We start from the raw sequence: 25,575 nt of genomic DNA on the forward strand, positions 1-25,575 counted from the left end.
GATCTGACGGGAACCGGTGTATCCACTGCGGCAAGGCCGTTGCCACTGAAACAACTGAACGAAAACAAATATAATATGTATTTTGTTTTCATTTTTGGAGTGAGGAATACGACCCCAAAGTTTGTAGAAGTATTCGTGACACACTGTGTATATGGTGTTCCAGGGGCAGCCTCTCTACTGGAGACAGTATAAGATTCGACTGACAGCTTGCCGTTGGTTCCTTCATCGTCCCAGCATGTTTCTTATTGCGAGAGAGGATGGACGTTTCGAAACCTGGGACTGGTTCCTTGACAGTTGTCAACCAATACACATAACTGATGTTTTGGGTAAGCCACTGACAGGTAAGTGTAACAATACCAAAACTACATTTATGAAACAAACTATACTTTTTCAGATGAAGTGGAAGTCTATGTCGCTTTTTGGAAAAAAATGGGCTACTGACGTAATGCAATACTTGTATATCGAGTGTCTCAAAGTGTACCAAAGACAAAACTGTCATTACATCTTCAATCATTCATTGAATTTAAATAAATAATTTTCAAGTGATCGAACTGTCACATTGTATAAAATCTGTCAGGAAAATATGTAATTACTGTAAAATAAAAAACGCACGTCTTAGGTAGGGAATTGGAATCTCTTTGTGATTGATGATCTTTGTTTTTGTAAAAAAAATTTACAGATACAGGGAGCATACTGTTAACATAAACAGTAAGAGTGTTACAACGTTATCTGTTTGTCAGCACAGTCAATTCAATTTGTTAAGCAGTTTCGTTAGCCTTGAATAAGGGCAGTCTGAAATAGCAGAAGTAAGCCACGGATGACAGTGCCATTTATTGGAAGATGTTTTCAGTGTTCCGTTTTCGTTAGCACAAAAAGATAGAAGTCTCTTTGGTCAGAGAAACGATGTGAGGACGTTATTGTATTGAAAGCGAAAAACTGGAGTTATCTCAAATCAGATTGTGGACCTACAGTTCTCCGTTTTCAATATCCCCTTGTAGCAAACGGAACTGGCAATTCATTTTGGATGAAATACTCCATCTGTTGAAAAAAGCTATGGTCATGACTCTACCTGCAGACAGCTGCGTCTTGAACTTACGTTTAATTCTAGATTTGCAATTCCCCTGATTGGCTCGCAGTGGTAACACCATAACTCCATATATGGTTTAGTAAGTGTCCAGATAGTCACTCAGGGGTAAAGTCCTCAGGTACCAATAACAGTATTTAACAAGGTCATTACAGTGACAAAAGTATCACAGTAAGTTTCAGAACACATAACCTGCATGGAGTTTTATTCTCGTTTCCATTAAGTTTCAGCGTCGTGACGCGATGGATGAGTATCTCCTTACGCTAAAGGATATTAGACATTAGGACGCACTAAGTCTCTTCTCTGAGAATAAAATTCAGTCGTCAGTTGCACAATTATTTTTATTTCTCTTTACCAGTTTCAGTAGATTCATATTTCATCTTGAGAAGCCTACAGAATTTGGGATATTATAAATCATTAGAACTTGGCTATATATCTTTGTAAAGTATAAATATTGTACTACAAAAACATACTTAATATTTCCAGAATGAAATTTTCACTCTGCAGCGGAGTGTGCGCTGATATGAAACTTCCTGGCAGATTAAAACTGTGTGCCCGACCGAGACTCGAACTCGGGACCTTTGCCTTTCGCGGGCAAATGCTCTACCAACTGAGCTACCGAAGCACGACTCACGCCCGGTACTCACAGCTTTACTTCTGCCAGTACCTCGTCTCCTACATTCCAAACTTTACAGAAGCTCTCCTGCGAAACTTGCAGAACTAGTTCTGCAAGTTTCGCAGGAGAGCTTCTGTAAAGTTTGGAATGTAGGAGACGAGGTACTGGCAGAAGTAAAGCTGTGAGTACCAGCCGTGAGTCGTGCTTCGGTAGCTCAGTTGGTAGAGCATTTGCCCGCGAAAGGCAAAGGTCCCGAGTTCGAGTCTCGGTCGGGCACACAGTTTTAATCTGCCAGGAAGTTTCATACTTAATATTTGTTTAGCAGATGTCAATATCTTCTTTGCAGGAGCATAATGTCATAACATGTCCAAGAATGTATGTAGGGTATGTGATAATTATAAACACACGTTCATAATTTACAAAAAAGAATCACATTTATGGATATAGTCTAGTTGCGTTAGCAGGAAGAAGCATATATCAAAGCACATAAAAATTGTTATACCGGAGCCAAGATAGCCCCAGAGGCCCGGCAACCCATATAACACCACAGAGGATGAGGTTGTCTAAGCCCAAGGCGTACCCAAAAGCACCATGGTAAACACCGGCTATTTACATACAAGATAATGGAAATAGACATTCCGACCACTACTTCCTGCAGGGGCAGCTCGAGCCATAGCCTGCAGGAAGTATCACTACGCCAAAACCTGACTGGCTGGAGACAGCTATTTAGGGGCTAGAACAAGGCCCGAAGTCCAGGCGATCATTGTAGGCAAAACCACCCCTTCCTTCCGCTTCCTCGATTTCTATATCACCATCTATGGCCGTCCTATCACCCTCACCCCCACCCTTAAGTACCTTGGCGTCACCCTCGACCGTCGCCTCTCCTGGACCCCCCATCTCCAGATAATCCAAGCCAAGGCACGCTCCTGGCTCTGTCTCCTCAAGCTCCTTTCTGGTTGTACATGGGGTCTGGACACCTCCACCATCCTCCACACCTCTAAATCCGTCCTCCGCCCTATCCTCTGCTACGCCCATCCTGCCTGCATCTCCACCCCTCCGACCTTTTAAAAATCCCTTCAAATCCTTGAACGCCATGCTCTCCACCTCGCCTATCGTATCCGTCTCCCCTCCCCCATGTGGATCCTGTACGATCTTATTCTGTTCCCCCACCTCCTCCTCTTCCTCAAACGGATACGGATCCTATACACCTCCCGTAAACTAGATCCCCCACACCCGCTTGTCTCTCACAACCTCTCTCACCCCCGTCCACTGCCACGCCTGTATTTCCACGTCCCACCTGCTCTCCATCTCTCCAGCCTCCTTACCCTCTCCCAAGGTGGCTTCCGCCAGCTCCCCCTCCCTGATGATGCCCTCCTCCCCTCCATCTACCCCTCCTATCAACTTTGATCCTCCCCTCCCACTTCCTTTTTTTCCTTAGGGCACCCTCTCTCCCTTCTCTCCCCCTTCCCTCCCTCCTCCCTTTCTCCCCACTCCTCCCCCAGACTTCCCCTACCCCCATACCTCTATTCCTCCTACCATCTCCTCTGCCATTGGCATCTTTGTTCTCCCCTCTTCCCCACCCCACCCCCTTCTTCCCCTCTTGGCAGGTCCCCTGACTCGCACACGTTAAGTGGACATTCGCGCGCCGGAGATCATCGCCATTAGTTTCTCGTGTGTGTGCCATCGTGCTTGTGGTTTTGTGTTCTTCGCCGTCACGCTCCTTCGTTCATCTGTACCGTCTACATGGTCAGTGTTTGTGCACAGTGCCAACAGCTTTTTAGTGTGTTTTTCGTCGCGTGAGAATGGCTTCGTGTTATTTGTTTCTGTGTCTATTGTTTTTTGCCCGCCACTTTGTTCAGTATCTTATGTGTCTTCTTTGTATTTTCATTGTCAAACTTGTGGCTGAAGAGCAGCGTAGTATGCTGCTGCCAGCCCACCTTATGTAAAGGTGTTTAAATAACAATAAAGAAAAAAAAAGCCCAAAGTCCAGTTCACGCCGGATGCCGACCTTGTGTACTGCGACCGTTGAAGAGTACGTCTTCGTCTCGGAACTGGACTATTACTAGTGTGTGAATGTGTTACCACGAACCTTTGTGGAAAATTAGAAGTGAACTTTTGTTTGCCTCAATTAGGAGACTTTTTTCGTTATTGCTACCTTTCGTTTGTATGGTCTGTCATCAGCCTTGTGAACTTACATCAATAAAAGTTGTGTTTGTGAAAAATTGCGAATTGTCAGTCACAACAAAAATTATAAATAAGATGCTGCAAGCACAACTGTGTACAAGGTCCAGCCACATGAATGTGACCACCGCCTATTTTCGACGTCAACGTGCAATAACCACTCACATATGGCAGGTGGCAGCAGCAATAACAGTGGAAGGCATATAAAGCGTGTCGGGCGGACGCCAAAACGGTGCAGTAGTTGTCGAAATGCGGAAACATACCGATAGGATCATTGGCTTTCGGGCCAAGGGTGGAAGCACTTGCGGAACGGCTAAGTTTGTAAACTGTTCGCCGGCCGCCGTGGTTAGAGTAAACCGTGCATGGCAAAATCGCGCTATCCAAAACCGGTGCCGAGGCAGTTGTGGTGCATCACGGGCCACAGTGGTGAACGACGGCTGGGGAGGTGTGTACGGACAAATAGACGTGCAATTGTTGAGCAACTCATCGCCCAGATGAACCGAGGAGCTACTAACAATGTCCCCTCAACGTTGCTGCGTATGGGCCTCCCCAGTAGGCGCCTGGTTTATGCACCCATGCTGACTGCTGTTCATCGGCGAGGAACGCAAATGGACGTCCACAAAGTGCCGACTGGTGGCCTTTTCGGATGAATCACGTTTTATGCTCAATCAGACAGATGGCTGTTGGCGTGTATGGCGTGAAACGCCCGAAAGCAAACACCCTACCATAATCTTCGGAAGGGTCCAGGCGAAAAGAGGGAGCATTATGATCAGGAGAATGTTTTCGTGACATTCCCTGGGTGATCTCACCATTCTGGAAGGCATAATGGATCAACACAAGTATTCATCCCTACATGCAGCTTCTTTTTCCTCAGCACGATGGCATCTACCAGCAGAACAGTGCAATGCGTCGCACAGCTCGCAGTGTACATGTATGGCTCGAAGAGCACCAGAATGAGTTTACGTACTCACCTGGTCATCAGACTCCCTATTTTAAACCCAATCAAGAATCCTTGGGACGACCTCGCTCGGACTGTTCGCGCCATGGATCATCAACCGAGAAATCTAGTGTAGCGTTAGAGTCGACAAGGCACCATATCTCCCTGTCGGTACCTCCCCAAACGTCATTGACTCACTTTCTGCACGTCTCGCAGCTGTCCGCGCTGCAAAAGGTTCAAATGGCTCTGAGCACTATGGGACTCAACTGCTGTGGTCATAAGTCCCCTAGAACTTAGAACTACTTAAACCGAACTAACCTAAGGACAGCACACAACACCCCGCCATCACGAGGCAGAGAAAATCCCTGACCCCGCCGGGAATCGAACCCGGGAACCCGGGCGTGGGAAACGAGAATGCTACCGCACGACCACGAGATGCGGGCTGCAAAAGGTTACTCAGGCGTTTAACAGGTGGTCACATTAATGTGACTGGACAGTGTACTTTACTATGTACAGAAATGCGATTCATTTACTGTGAATTATCAATCTGTGTTTATAACTGTCACATAAAAATGCACATTTTTGGACATGTTATGCTTCTGTAAAAAAGATAGTAACATCTGCTTAACAAATAAAAAAATTATTCAAATGGCTCTGAGCACTATGGGACTAAACATCTATGGTCATCAGTCCCCTAGAACTTAGAACTACTTAAACCTAACTAACCTAAGGACATCACACGACACCCAGTCATCACGAGGCAGAGAAAATCCCTGACCCCGCCGGGAATCGAACCCGGGAAGCTTAACAAATATTTAGTAAGTTTTTGTAATACACGTTTTTACATTACATGAATGTATGGCCAAGTTCCAATGATTTATAATATCACAAATACTGTAGACTTCTGAAGGCAATGATCTAATCTGTTGAAACCAATAAAGTGAAATAAAATAGCCGTGCAATTCACGACTGAGCCGGCCGTTGTGACCGAGCGGTTCTAGGCGCTTCAGTCCGGAACCGCGCTGCTGCTACAGTCGCAGGTTCGAATCCTGCCCTGGGCATAGATGAGTGTGATGTCCTTAGGTTAGTGAGGTTTAAGTAGTTCTAAGTCTAGAGGACTGATGACCTCAGATGTTAAGTTCCATAGTGCTTAGAGCCATTTGAACCATTTCTCGACTGAATTTCATTTTGAGATATATGCTACGGTTGCTGAGTAAATAAGAGCTCTTAATAAAATTGTAAGCCTCTTGCGCACGCCATCTACGCAAAAACTAAATACGTTTTCTGGCATAGCCACCTGACTGTTGACAGAGAAAGGTAACTACAAGGGACGACCATAGAAATCAACCTGGAGGTATTAAATACACATAGAAATCTGCCAGCCTACGAAGGGAGAGTAAGAACAACAACAAACCAAGGTCTCTCTCTAGCAAATATCGCAAAGGCAGACAGCGTGAAAGCCTGGAATTGTGAGAGTGGAAAGACATAGAGTGATCACAATATCCTACATTATATCATCACTGGAAGGAAAACCCAAGACACCACGGAAAACGTGCAGTAAGGGCAAAATACCTTATCAAGAAGGCTAACGAGGGAGAATTGAGACGGGCGTTTTAGTGCCCGGGAAGCACTGATTGATGATGTAGAGTTCACAGCGCATGAAATGACAGTGGTTATACACAGAGCAGTATAGGCTTCGATATCTATCATGGGAGGTCATTTTAGAGGCGTTCCTTGCGTTTGGACAGAAGCACTACAGAACTTAAAACGCGGAACAAGGAGAGCCAGGGAGCTCTACCAGAGCAGCATTACCCAAAAAGAAAGAATCCGAAGACTGCATAGATACAGTCATCTCAAACAACGTCTTAAGGACAATGGAACGAAGGACACGATTCGTAAAACAAACTTACAAACCGATTCCTGGGGAATATCAGAGAAAATAGTCTGCGCGAAAATACGATCGCTAACAGTCTTGTCCACGCTCAAACAGGGGATGGGGCAGTAACAGAAAGTTGAGAATGGTCAGATGCCTTTCTAATGGAAATATTTATTTCTGATGATGATGAAGAAGACGAGACAGAAGATGAGCGTATGTTACTTACAGTGTTATCGGAAGACTATTCAAATAATAAGCCTGTATATTCCTTTGCACAAGAAGAAATAAGGCAAATAACTTTGAGATTAAAAAAGAAAAAATCTCCAGTACTGGATGGGATCCCTGCTGAAATAATACAAGCCTTATGTGAGCAATTAGATATCTATCTGTGTGAACTATCTACACTACTGGCCATTAAAATTTCTACACCAAGAAGAAACGCAGATGATAAACGGGTATTCATTGGACAAATATATTATACTAGAATTGACATGTGATTACATTTTCACGCAGTTTGGGTGCATAGATCCTGAGAAATCAGTATCCAGCTAACCACCTCTGTCCGTAATAATGGCCTTGATACGCCTGGGCATTGAGTCAAACAGAGCTTGGATGGCGTGTACAGGTACAGCTGCCCATGCAGCTTCAACACGATACCACAGTTCATCAAGAGTAGTGACTGGCGTATTGCGACGAGCAAGTTGCTCGGCCACCATTGACCAGACATTTTCAATTGGTGAGAGATCTGGAGAATGTGCTGGCCAGGGCAGCACTCGAACATTTTCTGTATCCAGAAAGGCACGTACAGGACCTGAAACATGCAGAAGTGCATTATCCTGCTCAAATGTAGGGTTTCGCAGGAATCGAATGAAGGGTAGAGCCACGAGTCGTAACACATCTGAAATGTAACGTCCACAGTTCAAAGTGCCGTCAATGCGAACAAGAGGTGACCAAGACGTGTACCCAGTGGCACCCTATACCATCACGCCGGGTGAAACGCCAGTATGGCGATGACGAATACACGCTTCCAATGTGCGTTTACCGCGATGTCGCCAAACACGGATGCGACCATCATGATGCTGTAAACAGAACCTGGATTCATCTGAAAAAATGACGTTTTGCCATTCGTGCACCCAGGTTCGTCGTTGAGTACACCGTCGCAGGCGCTCCTGTCTGTGATGCAGCGTCAAGGGTAACCGCAGCCGAGCTGATAGTCCATGCTGCTGCAAACGTCGTCGAACTGTTCGTGCAGATGGTTGCTATCTTGCATACGTCCCCATCTCTTTACTCAGGGATCGAGACGTGACTGCACGATCCGTTACAGCCATGCGGATAAGATGTCTGTCATCTCGACTGCTAGTGATACGTGGCCGTTGGGATCCAGCACGGAGTTCCGTATTACCCTCGTGAACCCACCGATTCCATATTCTGCTAACAGTCATTGGATCTCGACCAACGCGAGCAGCAATGTCGCGATACGATAAACCGCAATCGCGATAGGCTACAATTCGACGTTTATCAAAGTCGGAAACGTGATGGTACGCATTTCTCCTCCTTACTCGAGGCATCACAACAACTTACACCAGGCAACGCCGGTCAACTGCTGTTTGTGTATGAGAAATCGGTTGGAAACTTTCCTCATGTCAGCACGTTGTAAGTGTCGCCACTGGCGCCAACCTTGTGTGAATGCTCTGAAAAGCTAATCATTTGCATGTCACAGCATCTTCTTCCTGTCGGTTAAATTTCGCGTCTGTAGCACATTATCTTCGTGGTGTAGCAATTTTAATAGCCAGTAGTGTATCTTGCAGGGAAGGGTCCCTGTACCACGGAAGTATGCTGAGGCGATGATTATTAGTAAAGGGCAAGACAAGGATTCGATGATACACAAATCCTATACCCTAATCTGTCTTATGAATGTTCTTGGTACGATATCTGATAAACTGTAGTGCAAAAGACTCACCTGTGCGTATATTCAGAAGAGGCAAGTCAGCTGAAGACACCATTAATAAGATGATCTCGCTGTCGAAAGACACTCATTATTCATACTCTCTTGTTGGTTCAAATGGCTCTGAGCACTATGCGACTTAACTTCTGAGGTCATCAGCCCCCTGAACTTAGAACTAATTAAACCTAACTAACCTAAGGACATCACACACATCCATGCCCGAGGCAGGATTCGAACTTGCGACCGTAGTGGTCCCTCGGCTCAAGACTGTAGCGCCCAGAACCGCACGGCCACTCCGGCCGGCATTCATACTCTCTACCTATGATGATCGATATTACTGTCGCATTTGATAACCTATGGTGCTCTTCTTTCTTTGGTCACCTTAGACAGTTGGAGGGTCCAGAGCTGCTGTTCAGTTGCCTGAGAAACTAGTACCGCTGAAAACATGTATCTTTAATATGCTCAGAAAAGGAAATGACAAAGACCATGTCAAAGGCTGTCCGCAGGTGTGTGGCCCAGAAATTTTCTATTTAGCACTGGACCCCGTTCTATGAGAGTTATATGATAGTGGTAACCTAAGCGGACAGATAGCATTTGCAGGCGGCGTCTTTTTCGTCGTAAGCGATGGCTCGAGAAGAATTATTGAAGACAAATGTAATGCTGCACTCCGTGAACTTCAAGGGTGGTGTCGAGGTGTCAAACTGTCACTAGCACCTCACAAAACTACGTACATCCTGACTGGAACAGAAGCTATCAAGAAATCCTAAAACACAATTAAACAACTAAGCGATTAGAAGAATCATAGTAACAAGATATCTAGGGGTATTCATTGATGGACGTAATTTCACATTTCGCATAGAGGAGACAGGTAGAAAAGATACAAACATCGCATATGTGCAATTTCGACTGCCCTTGAAAAAGTCAGAGCATACCACCAATTTATATTAGCATCAGTTCAGGATATGATATGAGCGATTGGGCTTGTAGATTACAGACTATGATCCGAGCTTCATTAGTCAGACGAGTTGAACGAGAAGTGCTACTGAGACTAACGGGCGTCTACTGTATGACCCCACATAATGCATTCTTAGTAATTCTAAGAAAACGCCCAGTTGACCTGGAAATGAAGAAAAGAGGAGCCCTGTAGTGGTTAAAGAGAGGCATTCATACGTACTCGTACATATCAAGGATACTTGAATCTAAAGCAATACCAAAAAGTTAATACAAGTAATGATAGTCAGGTATTTTGGATGCTAGGTTCCAAAGTGTCACTGAAGAACCAGTCGACCTGGCGCATCTTGAACAATATTGCAGCCGCAGTATCCAGGAAGGGCAAGAAGAATTGACGAGGCATTTAACCAAATGTCAGCATGCTGCCATCCCGTCAACAAAACATTCTGTACAGATGGAGAGAAGGTAGCTGAGATCGGCGACGACTGAATGAAATGGTTTTCAAGATTTTCCCATTGGTGGAATCGATCGTCACAGTGGAAACGCTTCTGACGTGTTGCATAGTGCCAAAGGAATTCAGCAGACAATGGCTGTTGATCAGGGTAGTTTGAGGGCGGAACTAGTAGTGGTAAGAATCATCTACATTTTAGACATAGCCTAATAACTGAACACAAACTGAACTGTAGTGACTTTACTAAGAGAATCTGTAGTATCAACAGTAGTATTAACAGCTGAGTTCTTAGTTAAAGAGTTAATAATAGTTTTGTAGGGGTTGAAAGTGGTTTTTGCTGTCTTTGTTCTTTATTTTTGTATTAGTTTTTGTATATTGTTATAGTATTAGCACTTTCTCGTAATGTTTGTAAGTGTCAGGTATAAACAATTAATAGATACTTTTTATTATGCACGAAGCTTTCCGGATAATATGCTGCAATCGTAAAGAATAAATAAATAGTAAATGAAAAGGGTAATCATATTGCTCTAGCAGGTCCTGGCATCCTTCTGTTCAGTGTTGTTTCTAAGAGTGTGGATCTATCAGTAAAATCAGCCTGGCACAAACTTTGTGATAACTAAGTCGACAACACCGTTTCCAAAGGATGCATCCAAGCTCAAAAAATTCGCTCAATTCCTTGTCCGTTGTTTTGTCAGTATAGTCTCATCCAGGATAAGTTCATTGTGGAAAGTTTCATATGAGAAGAGATTTTCGAGACATGGCGTGTCCTGCTGAAATGCAAGACCTCCGTGTGCTCCCGTCCTCCTCACATCATTCACTGAAAATCCCTTACACTCATCTGTGTGCTGCAGTTAATCTTTCAGCGCCTTCATCATCGATGCATGACTCGTGTCTAGCAGACTGCAGAGCTTACATAGAATCCCAGTGAAAACCGATTGCTCATATTTTAAAAGTAACCACAAATCAGATCAAGTAGATATCCCTGACTTTCTACATAATTTTATGAGACATCCTGTAAGGCTTATTATTGTAAATATAAACAGGCTTCAGTACAGATGAGCTGTTGGTTCCCAGCATACGATGAACGAACTCTACCCTGTAGCTTGTGTTAGCTGATCAGTTAGTTTAATTTTACTGTCAGTCTGTTTACTGCATAAACAAACGATTGGAGAGGACAAGTTACTCTCTCACCTATTTTCCATATATGGGAAATTATTGAAGATTTTATTACAACCTGACACACACTGAGCAAGACTCTAGAAAGTTAACGACCTGAGCAGACGCTGATGAAGCCTGGTAGGGCGCTAAAAGCATAAGGTATTTTTATGGTTCTTAGCTCATAGAAATGGCATGTTGGGAGTCGGAAGCAATTGGCGGCGAGCCCATCCCTCAGTAAATCTTGCCAAACAGCTCCACCAATGTACAGGACAGACAGGGCAGCCCCTCCTTGAGACAGGTCTCCAGCAGAACAATGCCGAACTACCTGCCACGGCGACAGTGGAAGCCTGGGCTGGAGGCGACAGTATGAAAGAACGCGTCTACACAGTAAAGTCATAAACTGGGCATCGTGTGCAGAGCCACACGTAATAAAAAGTCACCTGTTTTTGTGTTCATTGATACTTCAAATATGCCTGTGACCCACTTCCATCGGCCGTCTCAGTTGTATAAGAAACTCCAGCATCTGAGAAATGTTTAGATATGGAATCTTTATTACACCTCACAGCTAGTACTAACAAGCTCCAAGGCACAGGCGATTTAGATAAAGATCTTTAAGATTGTATCTATTCACTTGTTGCTGTGGGAAGTGCCACAACTTCAGAGAAAATCATCGTCCCCCTCTGTGAAAACTTAAAGAGCCTGAAATTGTCGGTTTCCTTTTTTTCTAGAGACGCAGGTTTTGTAACTCTTGCCCTGGTTCGACATGAGTTTGTGCTGTTGTGTGGGAGGGAAAATTTAGCGCCTCTAGAGCCCTGTGATTGGCTCAAGTCGGCGTGAAGGTGCTGTCGTTCGTGCACTTTGCGGTAAACCGAATTTTTTTCTGAAAGGTGCAAAGCTCTCGGGCGCTGGACTTTGGTCTGGTAAGAGCACTTCTGGTCGAAGCTCTGGCATGTGCGGTTGGTGCTTGGAACCTGTTCTGAGACTGACTTCACTTGAGAGTAGTTTAGACTGGAGAGCCTGTGGTGAAGTTCCTACTGTACCGACAGTGCGACTTTAAACGTCTTGGACGCCTGGAAGCCTGGGCTGGAGGCGACGGTCTGAAAGAAAGCTCGGTACGGGCTTTTGTTAAAGTTTCAAGAACATACCTTCACCGAAGAGTCAAGCAGTATATTGCTCCCTCCTACGTCTATCTCGCGAAGAGACCATGAGGATAAAATCAGAGAGATTAGAGCCCACACAGAAGCATACAGACAATCCTTCTTTCCACGAACAATACGAGACTGGAATAGAAGGGAGAACCGATAGAGGTACTCAGGGTACCCTCCACCACACACCGTCAGGTGGCTTGCGGAGTATGGATGTAGATGTAGACGTAGACTATTCGTTTATCGAGGGCACACTTATTCGTTTTTGGTTTATCAGTCTTGAGTTTGGTATCCTTGTGCGCTACGTCGTATAAGTGAGCCAAATTGGTCCTTGGTATGACCAGCGAACGGGTGTGCCACACACTGAAATCTACTGTGATTTCAGGGCTCTGGTAGAGATTAAATTTTTTGTGGTGTTGCTCACGCTGATAAATACTGCATTTTCGGGCAACAACAAAGTTATTATGTGGCAGGTGTCATTAGAGCACAGTTAATAAAGTCATTTCATGTAATAATGAATAAACTAGGCACTCATCTTTTCGTGTTTCCCACGCTGGTCTCGTAAAATCATGGCTCAATCGTCGAAGATCTAGGTGGTAATGATTCCAAGCTCGGATGCAAAGAGGCCTAGGACTTATTCTGCTATATTCAAAAGTTTTATAGATGCGCTTCACAAACCATTCTTGAAGATTAAACCTTTCAAAGGTAGCACAATGGTGATGTAAAAAAATAATCAGCACTCTGAATTTAAGTTACACTTCTTTTTTATTACTTTTGCTACAATATCACGTAACACACAAAACATCACTTCACAATACAAAACATACTTGAAAACATCGTCCTCACTGTTAAAGTTCACATTTTATAAGCTGACTACAATATGCGTCTTTCCAACATGACGTCCAAGACTTGACTTTCTCAAGGTCCGACTCTCTAACTAACTAATAATCGCTTACGCGCCCAAAAATCAGAGTTACAAGTACGTCAAAGATCATAGTGACAAAAGAAAGAATACACATAAGAATAATATCATTGCAATATAAACATATCGATGTATCAAAGTATCTCTACATTAATGAAATCAAATCTGAATGTTTTCTCAGAAACATGTTAACTACTTTACAGAAACACAGTAGAGTACTGCTGGTATCGAGAGGTTCAGGTGAGCTGTCGTAATGGTTACGTAATTCAAGTACCATTACACGCTTCACGTCCTTCCTCCAGTGCACACATCTAGCCATCTGCAAGTTACATCGCCGCACAAAGCAAATGGGGTAACGTCTACCGCTCCGGCAGTGTCAGGGCGTACAAATCTCAATCGCCACTTGCTCTCAGTTGCACCTATGTAGTGAAACTACAGTAGATTTGATCAATCAAAGTCTGCTCAACATCAGATCAATTCAAATTGCGTTATCCACATTATTAGGGCCAGAGTTCTTGACTCACTTCTGCCACCCAGGATCCTTGTCCATTGTACTCTTAAACCATCTGTTTCTTGTTCCATTAAGTTTCGGGTGTGCAGCCGCAAGAAATCTCCTTCTTCTCTTAAGTTCATCTTGCAGACTGCTTTCGTCAGAAATAATATGCGCTCTGTGAGTCAAAGTTCGGAGAACACTCATTGTCTGGGCAGGATGGTGGCAGCTGTTTGCACGTAAATACAGATCGGTGTGTGTCGGCTTCCTATACACTTCATGTCCCAAAGTGCCATCCTCTTTGCGCCGAACTGCGCCTGAACTTTCCCACTTACAAAGAGTGTTTGAAGACAATGGGTACTCTCCACAACAAATACAGAGGGCACTGAAAATGAAACCGAAAGAGGCCACAAAGAAAGCAGAAGAAGATGAAGAAACCTTTAAATCGATGGCCTTCCTGCCATATGTGGGTAGCCTCTCATCAAAAATAGGACGCATTCTCGGCAGACACAAAATAAAAGTGATTTTTCGTCCTCCGCCTAAGACAGCTGCACTCGTGGGCTCCGTCAAAGATGATTTGCTGCTCCGAAAATCTGGAGTTTACAAAATTCCATGTGAATGTGGCCTCTCTTACATCGGACAAACAACTCGTACTGTCCAAGAAAGATGTACAGAACACCAGAGGTACACACAACTTTTACAACCTAACAAGTCGGCCGTGGCAGAGCACTGTATTGATAATGGTCACAGTATGTTGTATGACAACGTCGAAATTTTGGCAACTACATCGTCATTTTGGGACTCGATAGTAAAGGAGGCAATTGAAATTCGCTTGACGACGAACTTAATTAATAGAGACAGTGGTTTCAATCTTGATAAATCCTGGAATCCGGCACTTGCTGTAATAAACTCGCAAAGACGTCGTCACAGTGCAGCTCACAATGATATATCGATATGCCAACAAAGATGAACTGCGGAGTCATAGATACAACTCGCGCATTATGCACGTCTCTGCCGCCGACCAACGTCTCTGGCGCATTTGCATCTGTGGCCGCATGCGCAGTCGCGCGGTACAACAGTATAAAGGGACGAAGCAAGCACTGGAGCGGCTGTCCCCCCTACCCTCCATCTCTACACCCTACATCTCCTAACCCAAGGTGGCTTCCATCAACTCCCCCTCCCGGACGATGCCCTCTCTCCCTCCATTTATCCCTCCTATCAACTCTGATCCTCACTCCCCCTCCTTTCCTCTGTCCTTTCCCTGGGCTCCCTCTTCCCCCCTTCCGTCCTGTTTTCTCCCCACTAAACCTCTCCCAACCTCCCTTCTCTCCCCCCCCCCCCCCAGGTCCTTTTGTATTCCCCTCCTCTGCCTACCCCACTCCCTGTCGCGTCTGCCACCCACCCCTCTTATGGGTCCTCATCCTCCATCAGCTCCTTTCCCGGTTCCCCCCTTCGCTTTTACTCTCCTTTCCCCCCTTTTTTGTTTTCCCACATCTGTCCAGTTTCCCCCCACCTGCTCTCGGCTGTGGTATGTCACATTTGCCAACTTTTTAGTGCAGTGTTCCAGTGACTATTCAGTGTTGTTCGTCTTTCTTGTGTTGCGAACAGAAACCATGCTGTCGCTAGGTGTGAATTTTATGTCTTTTGCGAACAGAATCCAGACTGTCGCCGTGTTTTTTAATTGCCTGTCTATTGTTTTACCTGTCTGCTTCGTATGTATTTTATTAGCATCATCATCCCTCTGTTCTTTGTTTTGAGTTCCACGATTTCTTTTCGCCATGTTACTCTTTAAGTCTCCGATTTTATCGCCTGTTTTTATTATTTATTCTCTTCATCTTTCTCACGAAGCCTGTAGGCTGAAGAGCGGCATACTAAGCTGCTGCCAGCCCGCCTCCTTCTGGGGGAATTGAAATTCAATAAAGAAAAAAAAAAACTGGAGCGGCAGTCTTGCGCCTCACTCTGAAGATGGCTGAACGTTTTACAGCCGAAATATTAGAAGAAGAAGGAGATTTCTTGCGGCTGCACACCCGGAACTTAATGGAACAGTCTTTGCGCCGCCAAAACCTGAGGATTCCCATCTGTTTCTTGTTTACGGTATTTAATTAATAACTTGTTTAGCATAATTTATGTCTGGTTTGATAAAATAAATGTTGTTAGTAACTTTTGCTTCATTCTCAATCATTTATATAGTCCCCACAGGGTTGACTTTCAACGAGTACAGTCTTTCACAAACAGAGATACTGGTCACCATAGTACTGACCAAGCTGACGCGCTGGGTAAACCAACATTTACGTTGCACACCAGAAAGAAAATCTCTATTACAACAAATTTAATGAGGACACCGAATCCCTTCGTTATTTTCAATTACCTGAAAGAAAATTTGAAGTCAAATCCCTACCAAGTAGCTGCACAGTGATTGGCGCATGGCATGAGACGCGTTAGTGTGCTACCTACTACTTGGGTCAACGGTAACTTACACAGTGTTAAGGGTGTAAGTACAGATAATATGATTATTGGTACCTTAATTTGTACCCATTTCAGTATGTTACTTGTTTTTTCTTTGTGTCCAACAGACTTCTCATAAACACATCACTTAATTTACTACTTGATCTTTTCTGCACAGTCGTAAATGCATCGCATACCGGACTGTGTCTGTCAATGTAGTCTGACACTTCAATGCCTGACCTGCTGCCCAGGAAAAAATAAACATTAATAACTTACACTGAAAAGCAGTAATCACACCAATCTTTAAACATGGAAACAGAAAAGATTGTAACAACTACAGAGGTATCTCTTTAATCAGCGTTGTGGGTAAAATCTTCTCAGGTATTGTTGAAAGGAAAGTGCGAGTATTAGTTGAGGACCAATTGGATGAAAACCAGTGTGGGTTTAGGCCTCTTAGAGGTTGTCAGGACCAGATCTTTAGCTTACGGCAAATAATGGAGAAGTGTTATGAGTGGAACAGGGAATTGTATCTATGCTTTATAGATCTAGAAAAGGCATATGACCGGGTTCCTAGGAGGAAGTTATTGTCTGCTCTACGAGATTATGGAATAGGAGGCAAACTTTTGCAAGCAATTAAAGGTCTTTACATGGATAGTCAGGCAGCAGTTAGAGTTGACGGTAAATTGAGTTCATGGTTCAGAGTAGTTTCAGGGGTAAGACAAGGCTGCAACCTGTCTCCACTGTTGTTCATATTATTTATGGATCATATGTTGAAAACAATAGACTCGCTGGGTGAGATTAAGATATGTGAACACAAAATAAGCAGTCTTGCATATGCGGATGACTTAGTTGTGATGGCAGATTCGATTGAAAATTTGCAAAGTAATATTTCAGAGCTAGATCAGAAATGTAAGGACTATGGTATGAAGATTAGCATCTCCAAAACGAAAGTAATGTCAGTGGGAAAGAAATATAAACGGATTGAGTGCCAAATAGGAGGAACAAAGTTAGAACAGGTGGACGGTTTCAAGTACTTAGGATGCATATTCTCACAGGATGGCAACATAGTGAAAGAACTGGAAGCGAGGTATAGCAAAGCTAATGCAGTGAGCGCTCAGCTACGATCTACTCTCTTCTGCAAGAAGGAAGTCAGTACCAAGACTAAGTTATCTGTGCACCGTTCAATCTTTCGACCAACCTTGTTGTATGGGAGCGAAAGCTGGGTGGATTCAGGTTACCTTATCAACAAGGTTGAGGTTACGGATATGAAAGTAGCTAGGATGATTGCAGGTACTAGTAGATGGGAACAATGGCAGGAGGGTGTCCACAATGAGGAAATCAAAGAAAAACTGGGAATGAACTCTATAGATGTAGCAGTCAGGGCGAACAGGCTTAGATGGTGGGGTCATGTTACACGCATGGGAGAAGCAAGGTTACCCAAGAGACTCATGGATTCAGCAGTAGAGGGTAGGAGGAGTCGGGGCAGACCGAGGAGAAGGTACCTGGATTCGGTTAAGAATGATTTTGAAGTAATAGGTTTAACATCAGAAGCGGCACCAATGTTAGCACTGAATAGGGGATCATGGAGGAACTGTATAAGGGGGGCTATGCTCCAGACTGAACGCTGAAAGGCATAATCAGTCTTAAATGATGATGATGATGATGATGACTTACACTGAGGTGACAAATATCATGGGATACCTCCTAATATCGTCTCGGTTCAAATAGCTCTGAGCACTATGGGACTTAACATCTGAGGTGATCAGTCCCCTAGAATTTAGAACTACTTAAACCTAACTAACCTAAGGACATCACACACGTCCATGCCCGAGGCAGGATTCTAACCTGCGACCGTAGCGGTCGCACGGTTCCAGACTGTAGCGCCTAGAACCGCTCGGCCACCTCGACCGGCTACAAAGTTATGACAAGTGCCTCAATATTGACGGAAATTATGTAGAAAAGTAGATTAAGGTACAGGCTTTCATGTAAAAATAAAATTATTGAGATATCTTAGAACGTCTTCTTTTAATTTCGAAACGGTACTTACCTAAAAAACACGCCTCGTAAAATTTTCGAGGCGAACTGAGTATTCAAAGAAGGTACGGGCTGGCAACCAATTGGCTCACCTGAGGACTGAGGATTTTGGCAAGTGTCAAGCCGGAATATCGTGCAGTGGAGTGCATAACGACTGGCCGCAACCGCCGACTTCGAGAAGGCTAAGGCCACGCAAGCTCGTTATACCTGCAGTTTCTCGAGAGCTAAATAGACAACGACGATACCGAGCACCAGGAATAAGTAGCTGAAAGCAGTGTTCCTCAAGTACACGGTCAACAGCAGGTCCCTGCATTCCAACGTTTCACAACTCAATGTGCTCGACCATCGAACTGCTCCGCAACTTAAAATCTCCTGGCACTGACAATTTGTGTCCCCTGCAACTCAGAAATCGCCATTTCTTTCGACTCTGATGTTGCCACCTCGAAAACAACGTTTGGAAAGGATTCAACAGCTTCTTGAAATGATTGAAATCGTTGTCCATGCAGTTCTCTGACACACGGGGAGAAAAACAAATCGTTAGGTGATAAACTAGGTGATTATGGGCAATGAGACATTAATTCGAAATTTTCTCCTTCAACTAATTAGTTGTTTGCGTGTTGTGTGGCAGTAGACATTGTCATGCTGACGAATGATGCCACGTTTTCGATTGTTTTTCCTGATTTCATCAATGACTTGTAGAAGACAAATTTTTGTAAAGCATCCTGCAATAACCCTAACAGCACCAACCGAGAATGGAGGGGACGTGGGTACTTTACGCTAACCTTCAGTAAATATTGTAATCTACGAGTAGATAGGCACTGTATATTTTAAATTTTGGAAGAAATATATTTATTGTTTCAATGAATTCTTCTACAAGATTCTGCAACTGTTTTAAAATTTTCATTTAAACTTAATCCAGCAATTTAGGTCCCCCCCACCCTCGCCAGTGATGTATGAGACTTTTCACAACGAATGTGTTACTCAGAAAATAATAGCGTTGTGGTAATGTAAGGCACCTAGACATCACATTTCTCTGTGTGCATAGCAACAACGGTCTCAACAACGAGCGTGATTCATTTCTGTCCGGAAAATTTAGCAGAACTTGATCGCAAAGGAAGCGCATCGAGGTAATGGCAGATGTCATTATTTGTGTACTTTTGAAAGTCGATCAAAGGCAGAAAAGTCCAACAAAGTGAACTAAAGAACTTCAGTCTGTAACAATCGTAACAGATACACATGCGGTAAACTCATGTGGCAGAATGAGTTTAAGGTTTTTTTTTTTTCTTTTTCAGTGCAGGTGTGAAAAAGTGGTAACTTTAAAATGCGCTCACACGCCACGTAAGTTTTCACCTCACTACATGTTGCATTATCTTTAAAATCATTTTATCAACGTTTCTGTGAAGGTAAAAAAAAAGGCTCTGGTAAGTTTATCGAACTGTGAACGAAAAACTTTTTGTTTATTTTAGTGCACCAAACCAGTCATGAGTACAAAATGAGGTCCCAGCAGGAAAATAAGGAAAACTGTAAGAGCCGCCTGAAAATGGATCTGTAATAAATCTGAAAACGGCAATGGTTTATTTTAAATAAACCTTTTAAATCATATTTGAACTGGTTACTGTTTAAAGTGTAGACATTATAACTGAACAAATGGTTCAAATGGCTCTGAGCACTATGGGACTTAACAGCTGAGGTCATCAGTCCCCTAGAACTTAGAACTACTTAAACCTAACTAACCTAAGGACGTCACACACACCCGTGCCCGAGACAGGATTCGAACCTGCGACCGTAGCGGTCCTTCGGTTTCAGACTGAAGTGCCTAGAACCGCTCGGCCACTTCGGCCGGCATAATTGAACAACAGCCAATTTTCTCAAAATGTTAACTTTGACAATACAGCGTGAAGCAAGAATCATTTGATTCGAGCAGCAAACATGCGGAGGAAACATGGCTCAAATTCAAAACATGTTCCTACCAAAATAGTCAAAAAGAATATAAATAGGTTCTTCCTTGTTGCATAGGGCCACAAACAATATCAGGACGCTTCTTAAAAGAGAGTCTCTACTGCAAAATAGTTGCGAAAAAAAGTGTCAGTGCCTCATTATGATCTATAGCCCCGAAGGTGTACATGTGGTCCGGCTCCTAACAGGTTAAATTTAATAATAATTAACCAGCAAAAATGTCAATTTCAGAGCAATTTCCCAGTTACCTAGGTTGCGTTTATCGTGAATCTCTCGACGAGCACAGAGTCACAAGCGTCTGGAAAAAAGCGGAGGTGACTTCAGTATATAAGAAAGGTAAAAGAACAAATCCGCAAAATTACAGACCAATATCCCTAACTTCTGAGTGCAGCAGAATCCTTGAACACATTCTCAGTTCGAATGTAATAAACTTTCTTGGGGCTAAGCAGCTTATGGTCACGAATCAGCATGGTTTTAGAAAGCATGGCTCATGCGAAACTCAGCTTGCCCTTTTCTCACAAGTACACTGAGAACTATGGATGAAGGGCAACAGGTATATTCCATAATTCCAGCTTTCCGTAAAGCATTTGACACAGTGCCCCATTACACGCTGTTAACGAAGATACGAGCATATGGAATAAGTTCACAGATATGTGAGTGGCTCGAAGTCTTCTTTAACAATAGAACCCAGTATGTTGTCCTCGACGGCAACTGTTCATCAGAGACAAGTGTACATCTACATCTACATCTACATTTATACTCCGCAAGCCACCCAACGGTGTGTGGCGGAGGGCACTTTACGTGCCACTGTCATTACCTCCCTTTCCTGTTCCAGTCGCGTATGGTTCGCGGGAAGAACGACTGTCTGAAAGCCTCTGTGCGCGCTCTAATCTCTCTAATTTTACATTCGTGATCTCCTCGGGAGGTATAAGTAGGGGGAAGCAATATATTCGATACCTCATCCAGAAACGCACCCTCTCGAAACCTGGCGAGCAAGCTACACCGCGATGCAGAGCGCCGCTCTTGCAGAGTCTGCCACTTGAGTTTGCTTAACATCTCCGTAACGCTATCACGGTTACCAAATAACCCTGTGACGAAACGCGCCGTCCAGTGTATCGTCAGGAGTGCCCCAGGGAAGTGTGATAGGACCACTGTTGTTCTATGCATACATAAATGATTTGGCGGACAGGGTGGGCAGCAGTTTGCCGTTGTTTGCTGATGATGCCGTGGTGTATGGTAATGTTTCAAGGTTGAGTGAGTGTAGGAAGATGCAAGACGACTTAGACAAAATTTCCAGTTGGTGTGATGAATGGTAGCTAGCCCTAAATGTGGAAAAATGTAACTTAATGCGGATGGGTAGGAAGAACAAACCTGTAATGTTGGGTACAGTATTACTAATATCCAGTTTGACACAGTCAAGTCGTTTAAATATCTGGGCGTAACGTTGCAAAGGGATACGAAGTGGAACGAGCGTGTGAAAACTGTGTTAGGTAAGGCAACTTCGGTTTATTGGGGGAATTTTAGGAAATAGTGGTTAACTGTGAAACGTCCCCTTAGAACAATTGTACACGACTGTGCTTAAACTGACACACAATATTTTTAGCGCAACGCAATCTGACTTTCAAAAATCCCTACAAAAAAAATGGCCCTGACTAACATTAACCTATGCGTTTCACAAATCGCTTACCTCACAAAAATCTTGGTTACTCGAACTACTGCAATACAGCAAGCGCCACTACTGCCAGCTAAATAAAAGATTCAAACTATGGAAGGCACTAACTACTGATAGGGATAGTTAGCAAATGAAAGATATTAATAGAGAACAAACAATGTATTTACCTTAATATCATCAAAAGTCATAATATATATAGGAGTTCATAACATCCATTCTTACAAATTTTCTCTCCCCACATCCACCACTGCTGGCGGCTCACCTCCAATTGCGCAACGCTACGCGCTGTTCACATCCAGCTGCCCAACACTACAATGGCAGACAACAATGCAAACTAGCCACAGACTGCACACAGCACAGCCAGTGATTTTCATACCTGGACTGTCTTTATGGACTGTGAGAAAATTTTAGCTTTTGACCAACATTGTATTAATAAGTGTGTGCATTTGATATCTTTCTTACTGTAATTATGAAAATTTTTTTCAAATCTGTATTGACCAGTGCCCAAAACAATTTGTAAAATTTTTTGTGGGGAGTATGGGGGCTATGTAAGTAGGCTGTTTATGTTTTCTTATTGGCAACGTTACGTAGCGCTCTGTATGAAAATCACTGGCTGTGCTGCCGAACGATTCTGCTCCCGCCAACACACATCGCGTGTAAGGACCACGAAGAGAAGATACGAGAAATTAGGGCTCATACGGAGGCGTACAGATTTCCCTCAGGAAACAGGAACAGGAGGGAAAATGACAATTATTGGTACAGGGTAGCCTCCGCCACGCATTATATGCTGGTTTGCGGAGTGTGTAGATGTAGAAACCCTGTAATGAAATATTAAAGTTTTATTATTTAATTCTACAAAATTTTACTGCACAACTTATGATTTAATGAATTGACGATATTAGAAAAACATTCCGGACAAGTGCTATTAGGACTCGCGCTCTGAGGGTTTCGTACTTAATTACGTAAACACACAGTTCATATATTGGTTTAGATGAGTGAGTTTGCGAGTATGAAAATATGTGACATAAATGGCCCTATCTTTTGGTTGAATTGACTTAGGAGCTTAAATTCTTTACACCGCCAAGGGATGGCAGACCTTAGTATTTGACATAAATTCCAACTTCACATCTCTACTCTTCCTGAGAAAAATTGGTATTAATAGACGGACAGATAGACAGACGGACAACAAAGTGATCCTGTAAGGGTTCTGTTTTTGGTGGTTGACGTACGGAACCCTCAAAATGAACACAAGTACTCGACGTGATTTATTAACATCGCTATGTACTACTGTTTTGGCAGTAGAATAAAAATAAAAAGTAAAGACCGTGGCGTTCAGCACGTGACCGAGCTACTGGCCTGACTGCAAGCATAGTAAAGCTTTCCTTCGCCACGGCAATACATACACCGAAGAACCAAAGAAACTGGTACAACTGCTTAATATCGTGTAGGGCCCCCGCGAGCACGCAGAAGTTCCGCAACACGACGTGGCATAGACTCGACTAATGTCGGAAGGAGTCCTGGAGGGAATTGACACCATAAATCCGTAAGAGTACGAGGGGCTGGAGATCTCTTCTGAACAACACGTTGCAAGGCATCCCAGATATGCTCAATAAAGTTCATGTCTGGGGAGTTTGGTGGTCAGCGGAAGTGTTTAAACTCGGAAGTGTGTTCCCGGAGCCACGCAGTAGCGATTCTGGACGTAAGCCACGCAGTAGCGATTCTGGACGTGTGGGGTGTCTCATTATCCTGCTGGAATTGCCCAAGTTCGTCGGAATGCACAAAGGACATGAATGGATGCAGGTGATTAGACAGGATGCTTACGTACGTGTCACCTGTCAGAGTCATATGTAGACGTACCAGGAGTCCCATATCACTCCAACTGCACACGCCCCACACCATTACAGAGCCTCCACCAGCTTGGACAGTCCCCTGCCGACACGCAGCGTCCATGGATTCATGAGGTTGTCTCCATACTCGTACACGTCCATCCGTTCGATTCAATTCCTGGAGGGACTAGAACGAGGAGAAATCCCCGCCCCTACCCACGATTGAGCTCGGGACCTCCAGGGCTGTGGTCCAGTGCTTTACCTGCTATACCAACACCGTCGCATTGGTAGTAGTATAAGACAAAAAACATTATAAAAATACGTTCACATATTTTTAAGGTATTTCTTTGTTTGTTAGACTGTTGAATTTCTCGCTAAAACGCTCATGGTAATCGCGTGACCTTGCTGTTTCGTCATTAGTTAATAAAGTTAATAAGCTACCTGTCAGACGATATGGGCAACTAGGGATGCTGTATATTTCTCTCAATACCTCGTTAACGAATAAAGTTACGTGAAAACGGTTCTTTCCAACCTCAAGAGCACACGAATCCGCGTCTGGCGATATGTTATGGATCCTGGTTTGGATGGCGTGAGGTAGCAATCAATGGTTATTCTGCCAAACTGAACTCACTTCAAGCTGAGAAAATTCTGTTAATCATTCCTAGTGGCACACTTATGACCGGGCGCATCTGGAAAACCGACGGGGGAGCGCGGGGTTTGAAAGGTGAATACTAACTTCACATCTACAAAACTAAGCTGCAATTCACAATTCAGTGCCTGACCGAGGGTTCAACCAACCACCGTCCCACTCTCGAACGGCGTGAAGAAAAAGCGAATACTTAAATCTTTTCGTGCGGGCTCTGATTTGTCTTTTTTTATTATGTTGATCATTTCTTCCTATGTTGGTTGGCGCCAACAAAATATTTTCGCATTTATAGGACAGATTTAGTGATTTAAACTTCATGAGAAGATCCCGCCGCAAATGAAAAACACCTTTGTTTTAATCACCGCGTCAGTTCTCATATCATATCGTTGGCACTCTTTTCCCCTATTTCACGATAATACCGAACGAGCTGCCCTTCTTTCAAGTTTTTTCTATGCCTTCTTTCAATCCTATCTGATGCGGATCCCACACCATGTAGAAATGCTCCAGAAGTGTACGGACAAGCGTAGTGTAGGCGGTCTCTTTAGTCGAGCTGTTCCATTTTCTAAGTGTTCTGCCAAAAAATTGCAGTCTCTGGTTCCCGCTCCCCACACCATTGTCTTTGTGATCATTCCTGTTTAAGTTATTCACCGTTGTAATCCCTAAGTATTTAGTTGAATTCACAGCCTTTAGATTTGTGAGATTCATCGTATGACCGAAATTTAGCGGATTCATTTTAGTAATCATGTGGATGACTTCAAATTTTTCATTATTTAGGGTCAATGGCCACTTTTCACACCACACAGATATCTTATCTAAATCATTTTGCAATTGGTTTGATCATCTGATGACTTTACGAGATGGTAAATGACAGGGTCATCTACAAACAATCGAAAAGGAATGGTGATATTGTTTCCTAAAACGTATTTTAGGAATAGCAGAGGGCGTGTAACACGTCCCCAGGGAACGCCACATATTACTTCTGTTTTACTCCATGACTTCCCGTCAATTACTGCAAACTGTGACCTTTCTGACAGAAAATCACGAATCCAGTCGCACATCGGAGACAATACTCCGTAGTCACGCAATCTGATTAGAAGTCGCTTGTGAGGAGTGGTGTCAAAAGCCTTCTGGAAATCTAAAAATATGGAATCAATTTTACATCCCCTGTTGATAGCACTCATTACTTCTTGAGAACAAAGAGCTAATTGTATTTACCAAGAAGAATCTTTTCTGAATCCGT

The 25,575-nt window shown here is 43.6% G+C and overlaps 1 protein-coding gene and 2 non-coding genes across 3 annotated transcripts in view; 2 read left to right on the plus strand and 1 right to left on the minus strand.

Moving 5' to 3' along the window:
- The window catches only part of LOC126184448 (dynein axonemal intermediate chain 3-like), a 215,446-nt gene that overhangs the window by 128,766 nt on the left and 61,105 nt on the right, over positions 1-25,575 (plus strand). Inside the window, exon 8 of the mRNA XM_049926839.1 lies at positions 164-341. Coding sequence (XP_049782796.1) covers positions 164-341 — 178 coding nt within the window. The remainder of the gene's footprint in view (positions 1-163; positions 342-25,575) is intronic.
- Positions 1,636-1,710, minus strand: Trnas-cga (transfer RNA serine (anticodon CGA)). The gene has a single exon. It is a non-coding gene; the product is annotated as a tRNA-Ser (tRNA).
- On the plus strand, positions 1,903-1,977 carry Trnas-cga (transfer RNA serine (anticodon CGA)). Its single transcript has one exon. It is a non-coding gene; the product is annotated as a tRNA-Ser (tRNA).

This window comes from Schistocerca cancellata, chromosome 4 (genome assembly GCF_023864275.1).
Source record: "Schistocerca cancellata isolate TAMUIC-IGC-003103 chromosome 4, iqSchCanc2.1, whole genome shotgun sequence".
Classification (NCBI taxonomy): domain Eukaryota; kingdom Metazoa; phylum Arthropoda; class Insecta; order Orthoptera; family Acrididae; genus Schistocerca; species Schistocerca cancellata.